At 39.1% G+C, this 18,819-nt stretch overlaps 1 protein-coding gene across 6 annotated transcripts in view; it reads left to right on the plus strand.

Annotated features, from left to right (window-relative positions):
* Nucleotides 1-18,819, plus strand: part of EPB41L5 (erythrocyte membrane protein band 4.1 like 5) — a 53,774-nt gene that overhangs the window by 3,209 nt on the left and 31,746 nt on the right. For all 6 annotated transcript variants that reach the window (XM_039716334.1, XM_039716168.1, XM_039716252.1 and 3 more), the window contains exons 3-7: nucleotides 8,519-8,623; nucleotides 13,005-13,047; nucleotides 14,154-14,232; nucleotides 16,681-16,725; nucleotides 17,038-17,090. In XM_039716334.1, the coding sequence (XP_039572268.1) occupies nucleotides 8,519-8,623; nucleotides 13,005-13,047; nucleotides 14,154-14,232; nucleotides 16,681-16,725; nucleotides 17,038-17,090 (325 nt within the window). The remainder of the gene's footprint in view (nucleotides 1-8,518; nucleotides 8,624-13,004; nucleotides 13,048-14,153; nucleotides 14,233-16,680; nucleotides 16,726-17,037; nucleotides 17,091-18,819) is intronic.

An 18,819-nucleotide genomic window follows, 5' to 3' on the forward strand; every position in this document is an offset into this window, starting at 1 on the left:
CTGTGAAATTGTTTTATTAAAAAAATAAATAACCAAGCTTTTCTTAAGAATTAATCATTTAGCAAACAGGTTAGTTCACAGCCAGAGAAAGGGTTGTCTAGGCGGGAATGAATGCCATACCTTTTTAAATCCATGGCTACACAAATACAGTGGCATAAGCTGTTGCTGCCACAGGAAGGAAAGATGTTGCTTTCGTTATTGCGTTTGTCCTTGTTTTCTCATACCCCTTGGCAGAAGAAACAGTTTTTTAGCAGCCAGGCAGTAAGCTAAGTCAAGAAAATGCTGTGGCTGAAAATAATCAGTATAATTTCGTTATGTAGTTTCCAGCTGGAGCGATTCTCCAATCTGGTTCCCCATGTGCCTCCCCAAATGTGGTGAAGAAGCATTTAGAGGTGATACTAGGCTTAAGTTTGCTCAAAATGCTGTTGAGCTGTACCCTTACTGTGGATTTTTTACTGAGAAGATTATTCTGCATTTACAATCATTGATATAATTGAACCTGAGATTTCTCCTTAGTTTTAAAATTAAAAGGAAAGGCAAAAACAACAGCAAGAAGCAACCACAAGGGATGTTGTCATGTAAGCCAGACACATTTGAGAGTTATTAAGTAGCAAAGACTGATATTTATGAATATTTACAATGAGACAGAAGGGACAGGTTGTAAATGATGCAGTTGAGATTTAACTTATTAGACACAGAGCCAGGATTTGAGCAGTAACTCTGCTTTTTGTCCACTGATCTTATCTTTGGTGTCTGTCAAGCTACTTAATCTTTCTGCTTTTCTATGTCTTCTGTTGTTTTTAATTAGAAAAATGCCTGACTTGAACTTTTCACTAAAGCTGCAGTCATACACAGTACATAGATTGGATTCTTTACAAGAATCTACTGCTTTTGTAGCTATGTCAATGACTGAAGAATGTCAGTGTCATGTATATATTTACTGACACCTTGGTATGTTCAAAATGGGAGGCATGAACTTAATGCAAGTTATCAGTGGTTTTTTTTGGGGCAGATTGAATGATGTCAGGTTTTTCTCCCACAGCTTCGTATCAGATTTAAAGTTGCTTTTGACCTGGTAGTTTTCCTCTTACCACTCTTTTGAAGCTTTATGTTTCTCCAAATGCATTCAGCTGTTTTTACGGATTTTTGTGCCTAGTGAAAGACTAAGAAGCTTGTTTGTTGCTCTTGAAAAAGTTTTTATAAAATAGATGTTGTCTGTAAATGCTGTTGTGGATGTTGTTCGTCATACATTCTGCTTTTCTGTTAACTTGTGTTCATCTTGGACAAATGTCAGGTTGTGCTTTTTCTTCCAGTTGTTTAAGATCTGTGGGCGGAATGTTTGCTGAGTAGTATGAGTGGTGAAAGGACAAGAACTCTGTTTTGCTATCATCCCTTATCTTACTTTTCATCCTGTTCCCATGCAAAACTAAACTACATCTTCCCCCACTGCACCTCTGGAATTCCCAAGGCTCAAAAGCCATGAACAGCCCTGGTTTGTTACCTGAAGATTCCATCAGCTCAGTCATCCCAGTCTGGTCTGTCAAGGGAACCCCTCAACAGCTGGCATACCAGCTCTCTTGGTGCTCGTGGTTTGTGAGGAAAGACAGGTTGGTGAGGGGGAACTTGAAAGTACAAAAAGTTTTCATCTGGGGTCACCAACAACATATGAAATAATTAGGAACAAAAATCTTTGTCAAGAGTTTAAAATAAAGTGCTGTTTTAAGTAATAGAGAGCTCCAGATGATTTTAAAATCAAAATATTTTACAATTGAGTACCAAACAGTCAATTCTGTGCTATCCATAGTAGTAATTGGGAGAGGGAAAAGATAACGTAGATGGGGAGAACTGATAATATAAATAATGCAAGTACCTGCATTTGGAATATAAAATTTTTGGATTGCTTTTCACGGGGGAGCAAGGTCAGCCTTACAAGAGAGACAGATAGTAAGTGTAGTGTCTTATGGAAGCAGAACTGTACTTTGTGGAAGCCAGCAGTGTTTCAGCAAAAAATCCTGACCCTGCCTAACCCACAATTTACATAATCTTCTCATGGATAATGGAGCGTTAATTGTATTCCAGTTTCTGTACGTGCAAAGTTTTAGGTAAATGCTTCCTGGTGGTATAAGATGAAAGACAGAAATTATGAGAATGGATACTCTCTCTGAGTAGTTTTTTATCTTGGAATATTCCTTATTTACACATGCATGAAACTTGATATGGAGGTTGCAAAATGAGATGGTTTTGTCCTTATTATAATGAAGTATCATTAAAACAAGGTCTTACACAAACCAGTCCAAGGACTGTGTATAATAGTGGGATTGAACCAAACTCTTTGGACTTTTGGGGTATAAAACAAGATAAAAAAAGGACTGTATCTGTAGTGACTATTTTAAATAAAAATTAAGAAATCTATCTGGAATGCAAAAATCATTAAGGAGCACCAGTGGCTTTTTTTTCGAGAGAAATTATTTGTATTGATCTGACTGCAAGATCAGAGATGCATTGTGATAGTTGATTTTACTCAGTAATCCACTCTGGTCTAATTAAAAACTTGTGAATATTAATATTGATCTGACTGCAAGATCAGAGATGCATTGTGATAGTTGATTTTACTCAGTAATCCACTCTGGTCTAATTAAAAACTTGTGAATATTAATATTGATCTGACTGCAAGATCAGAGATGCATTGTGATAGTTGATTTTACTCAGTAATCCACTCTGGTCTAATTAAAAACTTGTGGAATATTAATGGCCACTTGCTAAATATTTGTGGATGTAAATATGAAATACGTAAGGCTGTTCCTTGTGTGGATGTTGATTAACAAGAAGATATAGTACTGCTAAAAATGCTGGAAAATCAGCCATCAAATAAAATGAGTACTGTGAGTACTCACTGTGAGTAACGCGAGTTCAAGTCTGACCTCCAAAGTTTCAAAATAAAGCTCAGCTGACAGAAGTAGTAATAACACAAACATTTGAACGTGCCCCTTTTTGTGTGTGCTAAGGCTATAACGTTTTAGATTAAAACTTTATTTCCCATGTGATCTTCTGTCTGAAAGTATTGACATGCTTTTGGGTGTTTGCTTAAACTTCTGAAAGACCTTTAGGGGCCTGGAACTGGACAGAATCAGTCGTGAGCCGTGTGTTCCACAGCAGAGGCGCTGCTGTCGGTGCGGTGGGAGGGAGCCTGGCCGTAGTGCAGGGTGAGCCAGTGCTTCCTGGGGTGCCAGACTGAAATCCGTGGTGAGATGGGACCTGAGCAAGGGAATGCAGAGCGGCTGTGCCGTGTGAGCAGCACAGATGCCTGCACCGAGTCCAGCTCCGGGGCCATGGCAGGCAAGCGTTTCGGTCTCACTGCAGTGCTCCGTGCCCTGGCACTGTTGGAAAGGAGGGAGGAAGGGAGCAGCTGGCAGCAATCTGTGCTGCTTGAAGAGTAAATTGTTTGGCCTGCAGTGTGCTGCCAGAATGTTTCTGGGGCTTGTGCTGCAGGCTGGTTTAGTTGCCTGAAAGTTTCATGTTCTTAACTCTCAGCGAATTTTATCTGAAGTCCTGCTTTCCTGCTGAACTGCCTCTGCAAAGGCTTGGGACTCTCTGGTGCTCTTAATCAAATTGCTCATGAGAAACCTGCAGGTGAAACACCAAATAAAACTGAAATGTTTGACAGTTATAATGGGGGAAGGCATTTAATCTGTAAACCTTAATGCTGAACAAGTAATTTGGATATATTCTGTATCAGAAAGAATTAAAAAGTTGATTAAATCAAATTGGTAGTTAGAAGATAAAAATTTTCAGGAAGTTGAAACAGACTTCCACAAAACAGACTGTCAGATATGAATGTTTTGAGTCTTTGTCTTATGTAATAGGGTCAATAAGCTCGAGCACAGTACATGAAAATCCTTCTACATAGCACTCTAGTGGATGTACAGTTAGGATGGGTATTGAAATAATTTCTTCATTATGAAGATTTTTGGGAAATGCCTTCTTTCTCCAAAGAACAAAAGAACAAAATATTTAATCCCAAATGCTTATCTTCCTGTACTTGTGAGACACTGAGTAAATAGAATTGATAAGCTGTATCTTTGGAGATAGAAATTCTCCCCCGTGTTCCAGCCTGCAGGGTTTTATATTCACAAGTGTGTACAGCAGTCTTGTCAAAAACTGAGGATAAACCAGAGAGAGAAGCACTAGAATAAGTAGAGTTTTGCTGCCAGTGGCATCTTTAGATGAATGAGAAAATTGACTGGAGAGTTTGGAAAAGTTATTTGTAGGAATGGTGCTTAGTGTTTGAGGAGAGGAGCAGCTCCATTTGTAGGTCAGTACTTAAAGCCGTAAGAAGATCAGGATGATACAAATAATGTGTACTTGTAACACTGCCTTTGTAACGATAAGGGGTTTTAACCCTCCAATTCTGCAGCAAACTTTAATGGTGTTAACTGTAGATACCTTTTGCATGATATTGATATGAAATCATCATCCTTTAAAGCTCATGGTTGAAGCTTTCTCATTTAGTTGTTTGAAACCTGTGGTTTCAGAGAAGAGGATTTACTTCATTTAAAAAATGAGCAGGCTCATCTGCTGCTTCTGTGCTGCTGTGGTCTGCAAACATGCATAGGTGACATCCTAGCAACTGGGTAGCTGTAAATCCTGAGTAGGGACCCATACCTTCTCTGTGTGTTTGTCTGTGTAAATGATGTGGATATTTCTAAGGAAGCTCATATGCATATGAATGGTAACCCTCCTGATAAGCTGACAAAAACCAGGAAGGGAAGTTTTTACCACTTGGTAGCTATTGAAGACAATAGTTACTGTTAGTTATTGTTAATTAAAATATTAACGTGATCATCATATAACGTGATCATTTGAAGAAATCTAAACAAAAAGTACACATGGAAGGGATAGTGAGTCCCAAGAAGGTAATGCTTATTCATTATTTTTTTCAAAGTTCATCTTGCATAGGGCCCTCTATTCCTTCACAAAGAAAGAAATAAACAGGAGAGATTATTTTCTGATAAGTATTTTAATTACTAGATGTAGTAGATATATTAGGTTATTTTGGGGTTATTTTTCAAGTTTTGTAAAAAAAAAAGAACTACTTTGCTGCGATTGAAAACTCGAAGTGAGCCATTCAGCTGGTGCTCAGCAGCACACGCTCCTCTCCAGTTCCTGTGAGCTTGTGCTGCTTCTCCGGTGCTGGTGTGTACTGGCTGCTCTGGTGCTGAACGTGGCTCTGATACCAGGCAGGTTTGGAGCACCTGGCTGGCTTATCCTCATGGATGCGTGTCCCTGCAATAGCCGGTACTCTGAGACCATGAGAAGAGGGTATAAATGCTGCCTTTCAGGTTTTGGGCAGTGGCTGAGATGCCTGAGCCGAGGAGAATGTGCCGGGATCGCCTTACCCGGCAGTGAAGGGACGAAGCGAGGTGAGCAGCCAGCCTTGTTGCTGAGCTGCCGGGCTGAGCCCAGCCTTGGTAACACCTCCTCAGCCAGCAATTGCAGTTATTAAGAGCAGCAGGAGATGTCATTAGTTGGGAGCATCCCTTTCATTGAGGAAAGGGGGGGAGGGGGCAGAGGCCATGTGATTCATTCCCAAGTGATCAGAAGATGCTTTTATCCAGTGTGGCAAAGCCAGGAGAGGTCCTGCCCTATATATATGGTGTATTTTGTTTACGTTTTCCTGTTGTTCATTCTCCTGCTGTGAGATGTTTGCTGTTGCTTCCTAGAGAGAAGAGCAAACTCTGTAAATCAGGTAGTCAGGTTTTACTGAATTGCAAACCCATGAGAAGTTTAATTTGTGCCCTGAAGGGAGGACCAGCCACTGACTGGACTGCTTGTGAGTGGAGTTGTTAATAGTTCATCAGTAACCATTAAACAGTTGAAAATATTTGTCCTTTGAGTGTAACCTGAGATCTGCTGTAAGGGAAAGAAAGGAGCGTGGGGGGGGAAGCATAAGACAGGAGCAGGATAAAAATGTCACTTTGACAGAATCACAGAATATTCTGAATTTCAAGGAACCCACAAGGATCATTGAGTCTGACTCTTAATGGCCCATACTGGGATCGAACTCACAGCCTTGATGTTATTAGCACCAATATTGCCATGAGAAAATTAGGGCAATTTTTTGCAAGAAAATATAATAAAAGTATATCTTTGCTCTTTGAAAATACTTGAGATCTTAGTTTTATTGAATACAAAGAAATTAATTTTGATTCATAAAAGTTGACTGGTTACAAAGCATTAATATTTTTGGTTGCCATTTGTTTAAGGAGGAAGGACTTTAGTAAAGCATGTGTGACACTTCTGTTGACTTGCACCAAATACAGCTGCAGATGTTTTAAGTCATATGCAAAGTAGTACATAATTACTTCCATGTTAACAGCCCTGGTGATTTAAATCAGAGAACAACCAGAAGTCCTGCAGATCTTTCCACAGCTGCTCCACTGCTTCTTCAGGGACTTTATCCCACATTAGTCATTCGGGGTCCAGTTAATCTTTAAGTCCTCTGCTGAGATTTCTGAAATGGCAAATGCATTCTGAAACTAATCTGACACTGCAGAAATTGAAGTTTTGCTCGTGGGTAGTCTGAAGTAGTATGTGTAGTATTCCAGGCTGGAGCCAAAGTGCTTCTGTCACCGGCAGGGAATTTGCCTGAGATAACTGGTTAATTGCACTTTTTAAAGATGACCTACAGAGGAATTGAGAAGGATCTCAAATGCTCTGCTCAATAAGGGGAGATTTTCCACTTGTCTTAGACAAGCTATCAAGAGCTTCATACAGCATAGAGTATTTTTCTAGTTTTTGCTGTTGCAGGTGCTGAATTTATTTCACTTGTAGTATTATATTAATGTTTAAGTAGAAGATTTTCTGTGTTGAGCAAAAATATCAACAGTTCAATGCCTTGGTCTTTCGAGACTGAAGCTACAGACTGAATTAATGAAAGGAAAAGGATGGGTTTATATGTATAGATGGTTTGCCTTAAGGTTTCTGTTTGAGCTGATGTTTAATAAATCTGTTACTGCCGGAGGAATTTTTCCTGAGACCGACAGAAAACACTTTGACTGAATTTGATGAGGTTAACATTTAGTATTTGTATTACACAATGTTTTGTAGATGCTGTGTGTTTGTGAAGTTGCATTCTGACCCAAATGCCTCCCAATCCTGCTATTCTCCCCAGTACCTGGAAAGAAATAACTGTGTGAGAATTTGCTTAGACAGGCTCTGTTTACAAACTTTTTTTAAGACTTTGCTTTGAGCTGTGATATGTTGTGTTGGATTTAACTGATGCATCCAAAGTAACCAATGATGGTGATTGCAAAGTTGAATATAAAATATTTGAAGATCTGGGTAGAGGAAGGTGACAAGAATTACAGCATGCAAATTTGCTTACTTAGGTATTACTTACTGATTAAACCAGATTATTTCTGAGAACAAAAATTTGGCTGGCCCAGAATTTTGAGAGCTGTACTAAATTTGCTAATTACTAGCTTACTAAATATATGCTTAGAAAGTTATCCCATTTCTCATGTCGTGAGTGTATAAATATTGAGGTAAAATATTGCAAGATGGTGGTTTTACAGAAATAGAGAAACCCTTCAGCTGCTGGCAGAGTAAGCATAAATAATGTCTGCATTTCTTTGCATTTAATTTACTATGACCTTTACTCTGATCTCATAATTTATTAATTTGTTTTATTACATTTAAGCATCTTAGGTATTATAACTCTTAAGCTATTATTTCCATTTATTCTTATAAAGGAGCTCATAGCATGAAGAATATATTTTGGTAGAAACTGCTTAGTGCTATTTATGTGCCTTCTCTTTAAAAACAACTGTTTAATTTTTTAGATCATCACTGTAAAAATGATGTTTCCTTGGGGCTAGAGCTGTTTTTTTCATAAATTATGTATGAGCACATGAGCTGGCTTTTTGCACCTAGAAGTTAGTTTTATGAACTTCGTTTTGTAAATGCGATATCTAAGTGCTATTTATTCAAGTTGCTTGCCCCAGACTGTTTCCGAGTAGTTGTTAAAAGCACTGGCTAATGGAATGCTATCTCCTAATTCAATAGGTTTTGCTACCTGCTTCTAAACGGGTGCAACACCTAGATACCAAACAGTAGTAAATTCATAAGCAATTTGCTGTACTTGGCTCCTGAAGTTTTCCAGTACATTGGTTATTGCAGTTGTACTGGCTGTGTTTCCAGTTCTATTGAATGTCAGTGAGTAAGGAAAGCATAAATGGAAAAATGATAAAATGATATTTTAACACTCTATTGGCAAGTCAGTGTTGACATTTTCCAAGAAAGGACATTATGCAAGTTCTTTATGGATATTTTATGTTTCTTGTGTACATTTGCCTTTGAGAAAAGAAGCCATCAGAAAATAAAAGGGGGTGGAAAAAGGTGTCCACATTATATTTTCAGAAACTAAATTTTTAGAATTAGAGTATAATGTGTGCAGAGAAAAAAGGTAGAAGCTACAATAAATCTACCTGCTGTGTACTAAGTCCTGTTATCTTTTCAGAAAAAAGCCAAAGGCCAGCTCCTGTTTGAGCAAATCATGTATCATCTGGACCTTATCGAAAGCGACTACTTTGGATTACGGTTCATGGATTCAGCACAAGTGGCAGTAAGTAGTTGTGCTCTTTTTTAAGCAACAGTGTAAAAGTTGTATGTATCAGTTTGAGTTGAGGGTTCTTCCAAGCCCAAGTTTGTTGGTGTTTTATTGCATGTTTCTAAAAATGTAACAGGTTTTGAAGTCAGGAACAGAGCATTGTCAGTAGCAACCACAGTTCTTTCACTTGTGGGCTATGTGGTTTTATATAGATACTTCTTATAGTCAAGTATTTAATCCTGCCACCAAGGGTAGCTGCAAGTTAAGTGAGCCTTTAGGTGAGGAGTATTTTTTTCTTTGTCTTTCATCCCTGCAACTTAAATTTGTATTCACTTAGCCCAACATCCCCAGGTAGAATGAAATCGGTGTTTTCCTGCTGCATATGTCAATCTTATTTGCTAGATGTATAACCTAATTGTTTTTGTGTTTCAAGGCCACTTCAGAATTATTTCATGCTTAGGATGGCAGAGGAGAAGCACAGACAGTTGAGCTAAATATCTGAATTGTTCAAGGTCAGCATACAAAAATGGAGGCAGTGACTTATATTCCTTTATTTCTGTGAAGGTCTGTGTCCATAACAGTTTGAAGGTGATCTCTTAGTTGTTGCAGCTTTGTACAAAGGCAAACAGAAATCCACAAACTTGAACCTTTAAAGGAAGCTAACAGCTTTGGACACAGTGCTTCACCCAAAAGCACTTATAACCTGATGACTTCTTTCCAAAATTGTGATTGAATTTTATGCTTGGCATGTAATTGTATAGATTGTGCTCCTCAGAGGAAATTGTTGGTGTTCTGCATCTGAAGCAAACTTCATGGCCACTGGCATTAGCTGCTGGTGGTCTGTAGTTCCCAGTAGTGAAAGTGGTCTTAAACCCCTTGCAGAACAGAAACATTTAACACGAAGGAGAAAAAGACGTTACACTAACAGACAGATGGCATTCAGAACCATGCATACAACAGAAATGAGAAAACAGCCTATTGCATACCATTTTATATTTCTCAAAATCATGTTAGCTGTGCTCAGCATGTGCAGTCCAAGATGCTGAGTATTGATAGTGAAGTACTCTATTGCATTTATCTTTTTGCTTCAGAAAAACAGTAGTCTGTATGGTTAAGGTATCCTAATTCAGTTTCTGCTGTGTGGCTTCTGATGTATTTCCCTGTCTCTAGGATCTCATAAGAGATCATAGTGGGTTAATTTTAACTGGTAGAATCATCTATATGATATTTTTTTTCTCTTCCTGGTCTGCTAGCAAATAAACCTATTTAATCTTGAAATGTGTTAATAAGAATTAATATTTTCTGCCACAGCAGCAACTCATGCCTTGCTTTTGTCTAGCAAATTATTACTGCCAGTCCAGAGAGCACATGATTGAATATTTGATACTGCACAATCTACCAGGTACAGGGGATTTCAAACTCTTTTTGCTTCCTTTTCTTAACAATGTGTGACTGAAAAGCAGCAGAGTAGAGATAACGATCTGTTTAAACTGGACCTTAATGATGAGCTGTGTATAATGAAGCAGAAAAGATTGCATTTTGCCAGAAGAGCTGAATGCAACAGCCAGAGATAATTAATTGCTTTAAGAAATGAAGAACTGTTGCAATGGCAGCCATTCCTGCAAAAGGAGCTGGCAAGTTCTAGCAGAAACCCAATCTGCAGTAGGAAACAAAGAACAGAGACCAGAGACTAATCAAGTGACTTGTCCAAGATTATTCAGGAGACCTGTTAAATAAACTGTGTAAGAATCCAGTTCCTTACTGTAGACAGAATTGCCCACTGGCTCTGAAGGATATAATCTTTCTGCTAGGCCATTTAAATCTAAGAATATTGCCATACTTACTAGTTACTTTTACTGATACAAACTAGCAACACATAGTTATACAAAAGTTTTAGAAATCCCACGCTTGTTTTAACTACAAATAAGTTTTCAGTAGATCTATTGTGAACAACTCAAGGATTGCTTTTTTTTCATTCTTTTCTGATGCTGAGGTGATCACTAGTTGGGTGTTAAAGAATTCCTGGGAGTGGGGAAACCCAGATAATGGAAATTTCCTGACATTTTGGATTTTAGTATTCAAATAATAGATTAATTAAAAGTGTTCTTGAAACCGTTATTGAGTGAAAGAATTGTTGTTTTCATGTGATTTCTGTGTTCACTCTAGTCTGCTTTCAGGAATACATCAGTTTTAGCCTCAACATCTTGTCGAACAAACCTCATTTGCCCAAACTTCTTAAAATGTTGCTGGGTCAGGATTTGAGGGGCTTTTGTATGTGTTTTGTTTTTAATTTCTGCAGCAGAAAACTATTTTAGTAAGAACTTCCAGTACTCTGCGCAGTCTGTGTTTGTATTGCCTTCTGTTTAGCAAACTTTATCTCTGATTTTCAGCAATACACTGTGCTGTGCAAACCCTCATCAAAAGTAAACTTCTTTTCCAGGTCCACTTGAATTCCATTATAATCACTTGGAATAAATCTCAAGTTTCTTGACGTCTGTGTCTGTCCATTCATGTGTTGGTTTTGGGGCTGGTTTCATTCCCACCCCCACTTAAAAGCAGTTCTGTTTCCCTTCTCCCTCGCACACCATCACCTCTGAGCAGAGCTGCTGTGGGCAGCAGCAGTCGGAGCCCAGCAGAGTGAAATGCTATCGGTGCCTGTCATGGGCCTGCCTCTCTGTTGCCTTCCCATGGAATGTGGAGGAGATGAGAGAAAACAGGAGGAAGATGAAACGGGGGCACAGCCAGCCCTGGAGCCTAGAAAGGGCTCTCCTTGCCATTTCTGTATCTAAATCACCTGCAAGTCTCCAGCTGTGTAGTTTCTATTTTTTTTTTTTTTTTTTTTGTGGAGGAAGAAGTAAACTCTCTCTCACAGCAAGTCTATGGAATAGGAAAAAAGATTATATGATTTCCTTGTAGAAAAAAAAAATTGCTTAACTCCCATTTCACTGGTAGCATAAGCAAAATTTATGTTAATATTTGCTTCATTCCTCCTTAAGCTTCCTGGTTTATTTTAAAAAGGTATTAGATACATTTCAGATAGTTCTCTGTAGCTACTTAGTTTGAATAGGCAATGAGAGCATTCTCAGCTGTGTGCACAGCAGCAGCAGATGGTTTAAGCATTCTCATCTGCAGCTAATACAGCAATCAGTCACAGCCCGGCTGTGTTTCAGGCTGACTTCAGCTCTCTGCACAAGGCAGGGCTGTTCTGGAGGCAGGAATGTGTTTACATTTGGCAGTGCAACCTGAAAATACTGGTTCTTTTTCATACCCTTGTTGCTTTTCTGTCTTCCCTGGAGCTCACTGTGAACTTCATGTCACACAACTTAACAAAAGGAGTCTTACTGAGTATATAATTCATCTGTATTAGTTGCAAGGTGACATTTGGGATTGATCTGATGAGGTGTTGTTCCCTGGGCATGGTGAACCATGCAGGACATGGTGTGTCAGGTAGTTGGCCCTTGCTGTTGAGTCAGTGCTATTACGTTGGTCACGGTGCTGTGTTTCCTGTTTAGGTGAGTCACCTCCTTTGGAGGAGGGAGCTGTTGGCCCTGCACAGCACTAGGAAGATCTGTCCCGCTAGATGTGTGTTGGATTTCCAGCTTTAACTTCTGGTATAAACTCTTCAGCAGTGTGATTATGTGCAGTTATTCTGGGGAGCATAGTGCACATGTGTAGGTATTTCAATCTGCCAGGTAAAGCTTTTTCACATGCTGTTGTACACAGTGTAAGTCAAGCAATTATTTTGGCTTCTGGTCCAGTATATAGCTTATAATTAGCATTAGTAGGTGAGGCAGTAACTTGTCCTCCCATGTGACAGTTTCTGAAGTGTCACCTGTGAATAGATTTTTGAGAATTAGGTAGAGCTGACTCTGATGTTGGGACACAGACAGCTGCTGTTACTGCACTTGAGTCATCAAAAGAAAATGCCTGAAAGCCAACAATATTTATTTTGTCTCTCCCCTTCCTGCCCCAAGTAAACACCACACACAGCTGAGTGCCAGAGTCTTCAGCTATGATTTATGCTTCTCTGGCTGATTGTCACTGGCTGACCTACTAATGTGTGAATTAAGTGTTTGTCTGGACAGGATGAAAATCTAGTGAAGTGGTTGGATAGTATGTTTATTTTTCTTTTAAGTAGACAGTGCTGTTTTGAAGATTTGGTTTAAATAAGGTAGTACAGGATGTTTCTGTTGTTCAAAAGTGACATTTTGCGTTACAAACTTTGAGGAAAATGATCTTCAGCGTGCACAGAAAGCTATGAATTGTGAAAGATTTGAATTGGATTGTTTTAACAAACTACTTGTTATTCCAAGATGGTCTTCACTAACACTTCCTTTTTTGTTCTTTCTGGGAGATTTCTTTATTGATAATTCAGTAAAATTAATTTGTTTTTCAGCATTGGCTGGACAACACCAAAAGCATTAAAAAGCAAGTTAAAAGTAAGTGTCCTTTCCATTTTCTGTTGGGACATGGTATTTAACATATGGAAAGTACCACCAGTTGAAATGGGTGGTGGGGGGCAGTGTCCTGTGAGGGGGTGAGGGTGGCAAGTGACAAAAGCCCAGGATGGTGCTGCTGATTGTTTAATGGCATCTTCCCTCTGTAGCTCATATTACTTTATTCTAATGCTCTTAATTAAACATGTTATGGGCTCATGAATTGTAGTTGAAGTGGAGTCAAGGCAGCTGAAGATGTTGTAGTGTTGTGGAGCGTTATCCTGGCTGTAGGAAAACTTGTCTTGGAACCTCATGCATGGGGCAGTCCTGCATGCTTGAATCTGTGTCCAGTCCACCAAGTCCTCACCTGCTGCACAAGGGTTCAGTGTGGCTCATGGTTGCAGTGATGTGTGCTTGGGGAAGATCTTGTTTAGCAGCTTCCTTGCTCTGCACTGTGGGAAGTCTTCAGGGATTTGTGGTGTTGTTTTAATACAAGAGAGGTTTTGGAAGCAGTGAGGAGGGAGAAAATTCCTCCTGTCAAATGCAAGAATCAGCAGAGCGATGCACATTTTTAAAGAGCTATTAATCCACCCTTTTGCTGAATTAACTCTTTGGTTTCCAGAAGAGGTGATTCTTCTATAGAAGGGTCTCTTAAATTCCCATAAAGAATGTCTAAACTTCTGTGGAACAGAGGGGGCTGAGTGCTCAGCAGTGAGTATTTCCCAGAGACCTGGGAAGATGTTGCAGAGACCAGCAACGTTCCTGAAGGTTTAGTCAAGTGTAGAACCAAGATGCTTAGCTTTCATGGTGATAGATAGAGCCCTTAAATATAGGGATTAACCTGGATTCATGTGCTCTTGACAAGAAGAATCATGGTAATGTGATATGACCATTGGGTTGATGTGTATCACATAAAACTATTTTGTGTGCATATTTATGATGTTCCTCACGGATTTCCCTGGCATAAAGGAATTCCTGCCTTAAGACCTTGTGTAGAAAATAGCCAACTGATTTCAGTCAAGTTTTGTGATGTGATTCTGTGGAATAAATAAATAACCTGTTTCATCCAGTAACTCTTACTGCTGTCTTGAATGAATTCTGCTTTGCAGTTGGCCCCCCATATTGTCTGCATTTTCGTGTAAAATTTTACTCATCAGAGCCCAACAATCTACGTGAAGAGCTAACAAGGTAAGAGCGATTTTGTGTGTGAGAGGGGGACCCGAATAAGGCCAGGGAAATGTTTTCTGTGGTATTTATTTAAACAATTTGGAGACTTATTTAGAACTGCTTGCTTACTTGGCTTTTTGTAAATTTAGTTTTCTTTTTGTAAAGTGTCTATTTTGTGTGTGAAAATAAATATGCTGTGACACAGAGATCTAAATATGTATATATTACTTAATGCACCATTTTTCATTAGGCAGTTTTGGCAACTGATCTGAGTAGCTTATACACTATGGACAGAAGTTTTCACTGAAGAGAACAGACATCATTCCTCTGTCTTTTTCTTAAGCTGTTAATTTCAACTGCATGCAATCATCCCGTCTCCAGGCAGAAAAGCATTGAATTGCAAGTTAGAGGTTCTCTTTGAAAAAGGATGTTCAGTTAGCATTTCATTGCATGTGTGGTCTTCAAAGAGCTTATGGAAAGGGAAAGTAGTATTTTACTGCCATGTTGTGCTGAGTTGAGTGTTGGTTTGTAGTATCAGGTGAGCAGCAGTTCCTCTTGATTAAAGCATTTCACAAATCCATTCATAGAACTGCATTTCTGAATGGGCTGAGACTATGGGGGGAGCTTAGAAAAAGAGCACAACCTACCACCTGTCAGGAATATATATCTGTTGTAAAAGACACTTCCTTGCGTTGTTACTGCTATTGCTGATCCCCTTCAGAGAGTAAACAAAGTTATGTTTTCATGGTAGCTGTAGACATTTCATACCTCAGCCATTTGTAAGGGTGTGAAGTGCATTTGTTTGTTGTTCAGGTTTATGTGTGGATCTTCAATCTGCGCTTTAGCCAAATCCCTTGGAGTGCTCCTAGGAAGATTATAGTAGCATTACCCCTTCCAGCCATATGTACCCTGTGCAGCTTCATATTTACATGCAGTAACATAATGTGGGAACTGCTGCTTTTTAATGCTTTCCTGCTGATCTAGGAAGAATGTTTTACCTCCCTATTTGTGTTCCCAAATCAACATTCAACTGTCTTTAAAACCAGCAACTGTAGACAGAATTCAGACCTATATCTGTATCTGCCACTATGGAACATTTTCATCCATTTTGACATGAGTTCTGCCAGTCAGACCTTGCTGTGCAGGTTTTGGCAGGGCAGACCTGAAACCTGAGGGCTTTTAAACACTGTCTGCCTGCTTAGCTAATCCCCCAGAACAGGAGGGCAGCAAGTTGTCCTCCTGTCTTGAGACAGTGAGACACCTTAAATAGCAGCAGCAGTGGGAAGCAGAGCTTTGCTCTGGGTTATGGGTGTTACTGGCAGGGGCTTTCCCAGTGTTCCACCCTTAAACAGCAGGACAGCCAGCTGGAGCTACTTTTCAGCTTGCACAGGTACAGCTTGCTCATGCTCTCAGCCAGTGGTCATGTAACACAGCACAGGAAGTGCTTGAATTATTTGGAAGTGTTATGTGGCTGATAAGCACAGACTGGTCACACCCACTGCACACTGGAGGCCTGTGTTCATTTTCATATCTGGGGTCAGTAGCAACCAAATTTATTCCCCATACAGAGGCTAGTGTTCAAAAGGTTTTGGTTAATAAATGGTTTGGCAAAGTATCTCTGGACTTCTGTGGAACCTGTAGCAAAAACACCTGCACTTGTTTTGTGTCTGTGTGTGAGGAGACACAGGCACATGTTGAAGCAGAAGTTGTGTGTAAGGTTTCTGGGAATCTGTGCGAAAATTCTGACTGGATTCTATGGTCGATGCCAGTGTTTTATACTTGATGAGAGCTCTTCTCTTGTTAAAGGAAAGCTGTGTACCATGATGGAGCAAGGGGCTGCTCTTCTGGGATATTGGATCAGAAGAATTGGTATTGCACACCAAAGGGATTTATAATCAATATTTGCCCTATTTCTAAGCAAAAAGAGTAGAGGATATGCAAGGCAGTGAAGGAAAGCTGGCTCTGAAGAGTAACCAAGTTGAAAAGGCTGCAGCCTGCTATTTATATTTAGTCACTTTGCAGTCAGCATTCCAGGTTAGATTTTAACTAGGCAATCCATAGTAGAAACATATTTTTTCCCAAGACTTAAAAATAATAATTCTTTTATGAGGTTGGTGTGTGTATGAATAATGAAGGAAATGTGGAAGATGCAAGTTGTTCTTTGCTCAAGTAGAATCAGAAGAGAATAAAAAATATATTTACTTGGGTACCCTGCTTATTTTTCCATGCAACACTGTAGTTCAGCTTTTGACAGCTTGTGCCTTTGGGTTTGCTTCATTTGAAATGCCTGCAAAATACACAAACCCATCTGATAAAGCCTTGAGAGGTCACAGTGCAGTTTCTTTCGTCTTGGAAACCCATGTTAAAAGTAGAAAACATTTTTGTTTGTCAAGCTCTAACTTACTTCTGTTGACTGAGTGACACATTAGCACTATTACTCAATGACTTATTTCTTATTTAATCCTGCAGGTATTTATTTGTTCTGCAGCTGAAATTGGATATTCTTAGTGGAAAGTAAGCAGTCTTTTAAACTATTACAGTGTGTTTGGCATAGAGTTTATTACATTTATATTTGGATCATTAATAAGTTTTGCTTAGTAATGTAATGTTGGGGTTTTTTCTCTAAAATACTACTTTTCTATGCACGAATATCAGGAGAGGAATACTTAAATAATGTAGTGCTTATCCCCTGATAAGTTTTTGAAAATCTACCAATACTTTTTCATTTTCTTATCCCAGACCTTTGCAGTTTCTTACTGTGTGTTACATAAGCTGTCTGCTAATGGTGTCAGTTCAGGTTTTAACAATGTATTTCTCTTTTGGCAGACTGGAATGTCCTTTTGACACTGCTGTCCAGTTGGCAGCTTATAACATGCAAGGTGAGTAGGTGCAAGAAGGGAAGGGTGAAGCTGCACAAACAGTTTTGTGTAGACTCTTATTAATTGTTTAAAAAAGCCTGTTCTTGTTATGTCCATAAAATAGACTCTGCCCAGACATTAGTGATCCAGTGTGAAATGCAGATCTTTTAGACTGTACTTGTGCTTGAGAGTATGTACAGAAAATTACTCAGTTCCTCAGGAAACAGAACAAGGACGTTCTGAACATAAACAGCTTTGCCCTAAAGTTTTCTCAGGTGCTTATGTCCAAGTCTGTCCACTTTCACAGAAGATACAAGGCCTGCAGCCTTCCTGAATTCCTTCAGTGTAGTAACACAGCTCACTTCTTTTTCATCATATAGGTTGATTTTGTCAAGAGTGTTCTTTGTTGTCCAGATCAGATACAAAATTGATTTTGTTTGCACTGTGCATAAAATACCAGCTTTTGATTTCATATTATTTGTAGGAGCATCTTAATGCCCTATGTCTCATGCTTGTACTTGAGTATTCCAGGTTGAACTGCACTTGTTGATATTTCAGATCCTCAGCCATAAGGTGTGACATACTCTTTTTTTCCTCAGCTATACAGCACTGTGTTTGGGTCAGCTGAGATTTTACTATCATGTGTCTTTAACTTTTGAGTCCAGATGAGAATGTGGTGTTTGGATGAGGGTGTGATGTTAACAAATGTGACGTTTCCTATGGTTTCTAGCAGAGGAGCTCACAAAAGAAAGAGGGGAGGCTTGAAGTTCTAAAAATGCCTACTAGAGTGGGCTTTTGGGTCTTTGTTGGAGGATACAGATATATGCATATATGGCCTTATTCAAGCCAATTGATGTGCCATGTGTTTGAGCCACACAAATTCTCCATACAGCATTCATCTTATGAATCTGCTGTACTTACTCTGCACGAGGTAGGACTAAGTCACTGAAATTTGTTGTCTTCCGAATATTTTTCAAAACACTTTCTTCTTTTCATGCAGGAAGTCCTAAAGGCCCTAAATCACGTGTAGGTATAAGAGTTGGCATTAAACTGTGTATACACTTGCCTTTTTAACCTGCTCTCTTTTGTGTGGAAGGAAAGCAGTTATAATACATTCCACAGTTAAAAATATTAGCATTGTTAGAGCCTTAAGATACAGGTTCAGTAAATAAGATTTTGGAAGAACAAAGTGATCTAATTAGGCCATATATCCACTGCTTTTATGTGGTGGTCTTTTCTTTCCTCTCTCCACAATGAGGCCTGTAGCAGGGCTTTAATCTTACTGTCTGACAGCTGTGTACTTTTATTTAAATCAGCTGGAACCTAAGCTGGCTTTGACAGCATTCCTTTGAACAGAGGCAGGCATTTTAGTGGGAGTAAATTATTATAGAACTACAGACTTCCTCAGTCAGCATTTAAAAAAAAAAGAAAAAGGAGGGGGTGAAAAGACTGTTATTATGCTTGCAGCCTTCAGAATCCAAGAAATGGAGTTTTATATCATGTGGCATTTCTGTACCTGTGGAATACTGGCATTTATTTGACTTTGCCAGGTCTTCCCAGTGATTTCTCTATTTTTCTCCACATAAACATCTGTAGCTTCATTTTTCAGGCAGAGCAGTTATTAGCCTGTATCAGACTTCAAAGTCCAAGTTACAGAATTATTCTTAATTTTTTGACTATGAGCTGGACATTACAACTTGAAATTAGTAGGAGGAGCCAGTGCTTAGTGACTGAAAATCAGTACATTTTT

The sequence above is a fragment of the Passer montanus genome, unplaced genomic scaffold, assembly GCF_014805655.1.
Source record: "Passer montanus isolate IOZ18808 unplaced genomic scaffold, ASM1480565v1 scaffold1, whole genome shotgun sequence".
Lineage (NCBI taxonomy): Eukaryota > Metazoa > Chordata > Aves > Passeriformes > Passeridae > Passer > Passer montanus.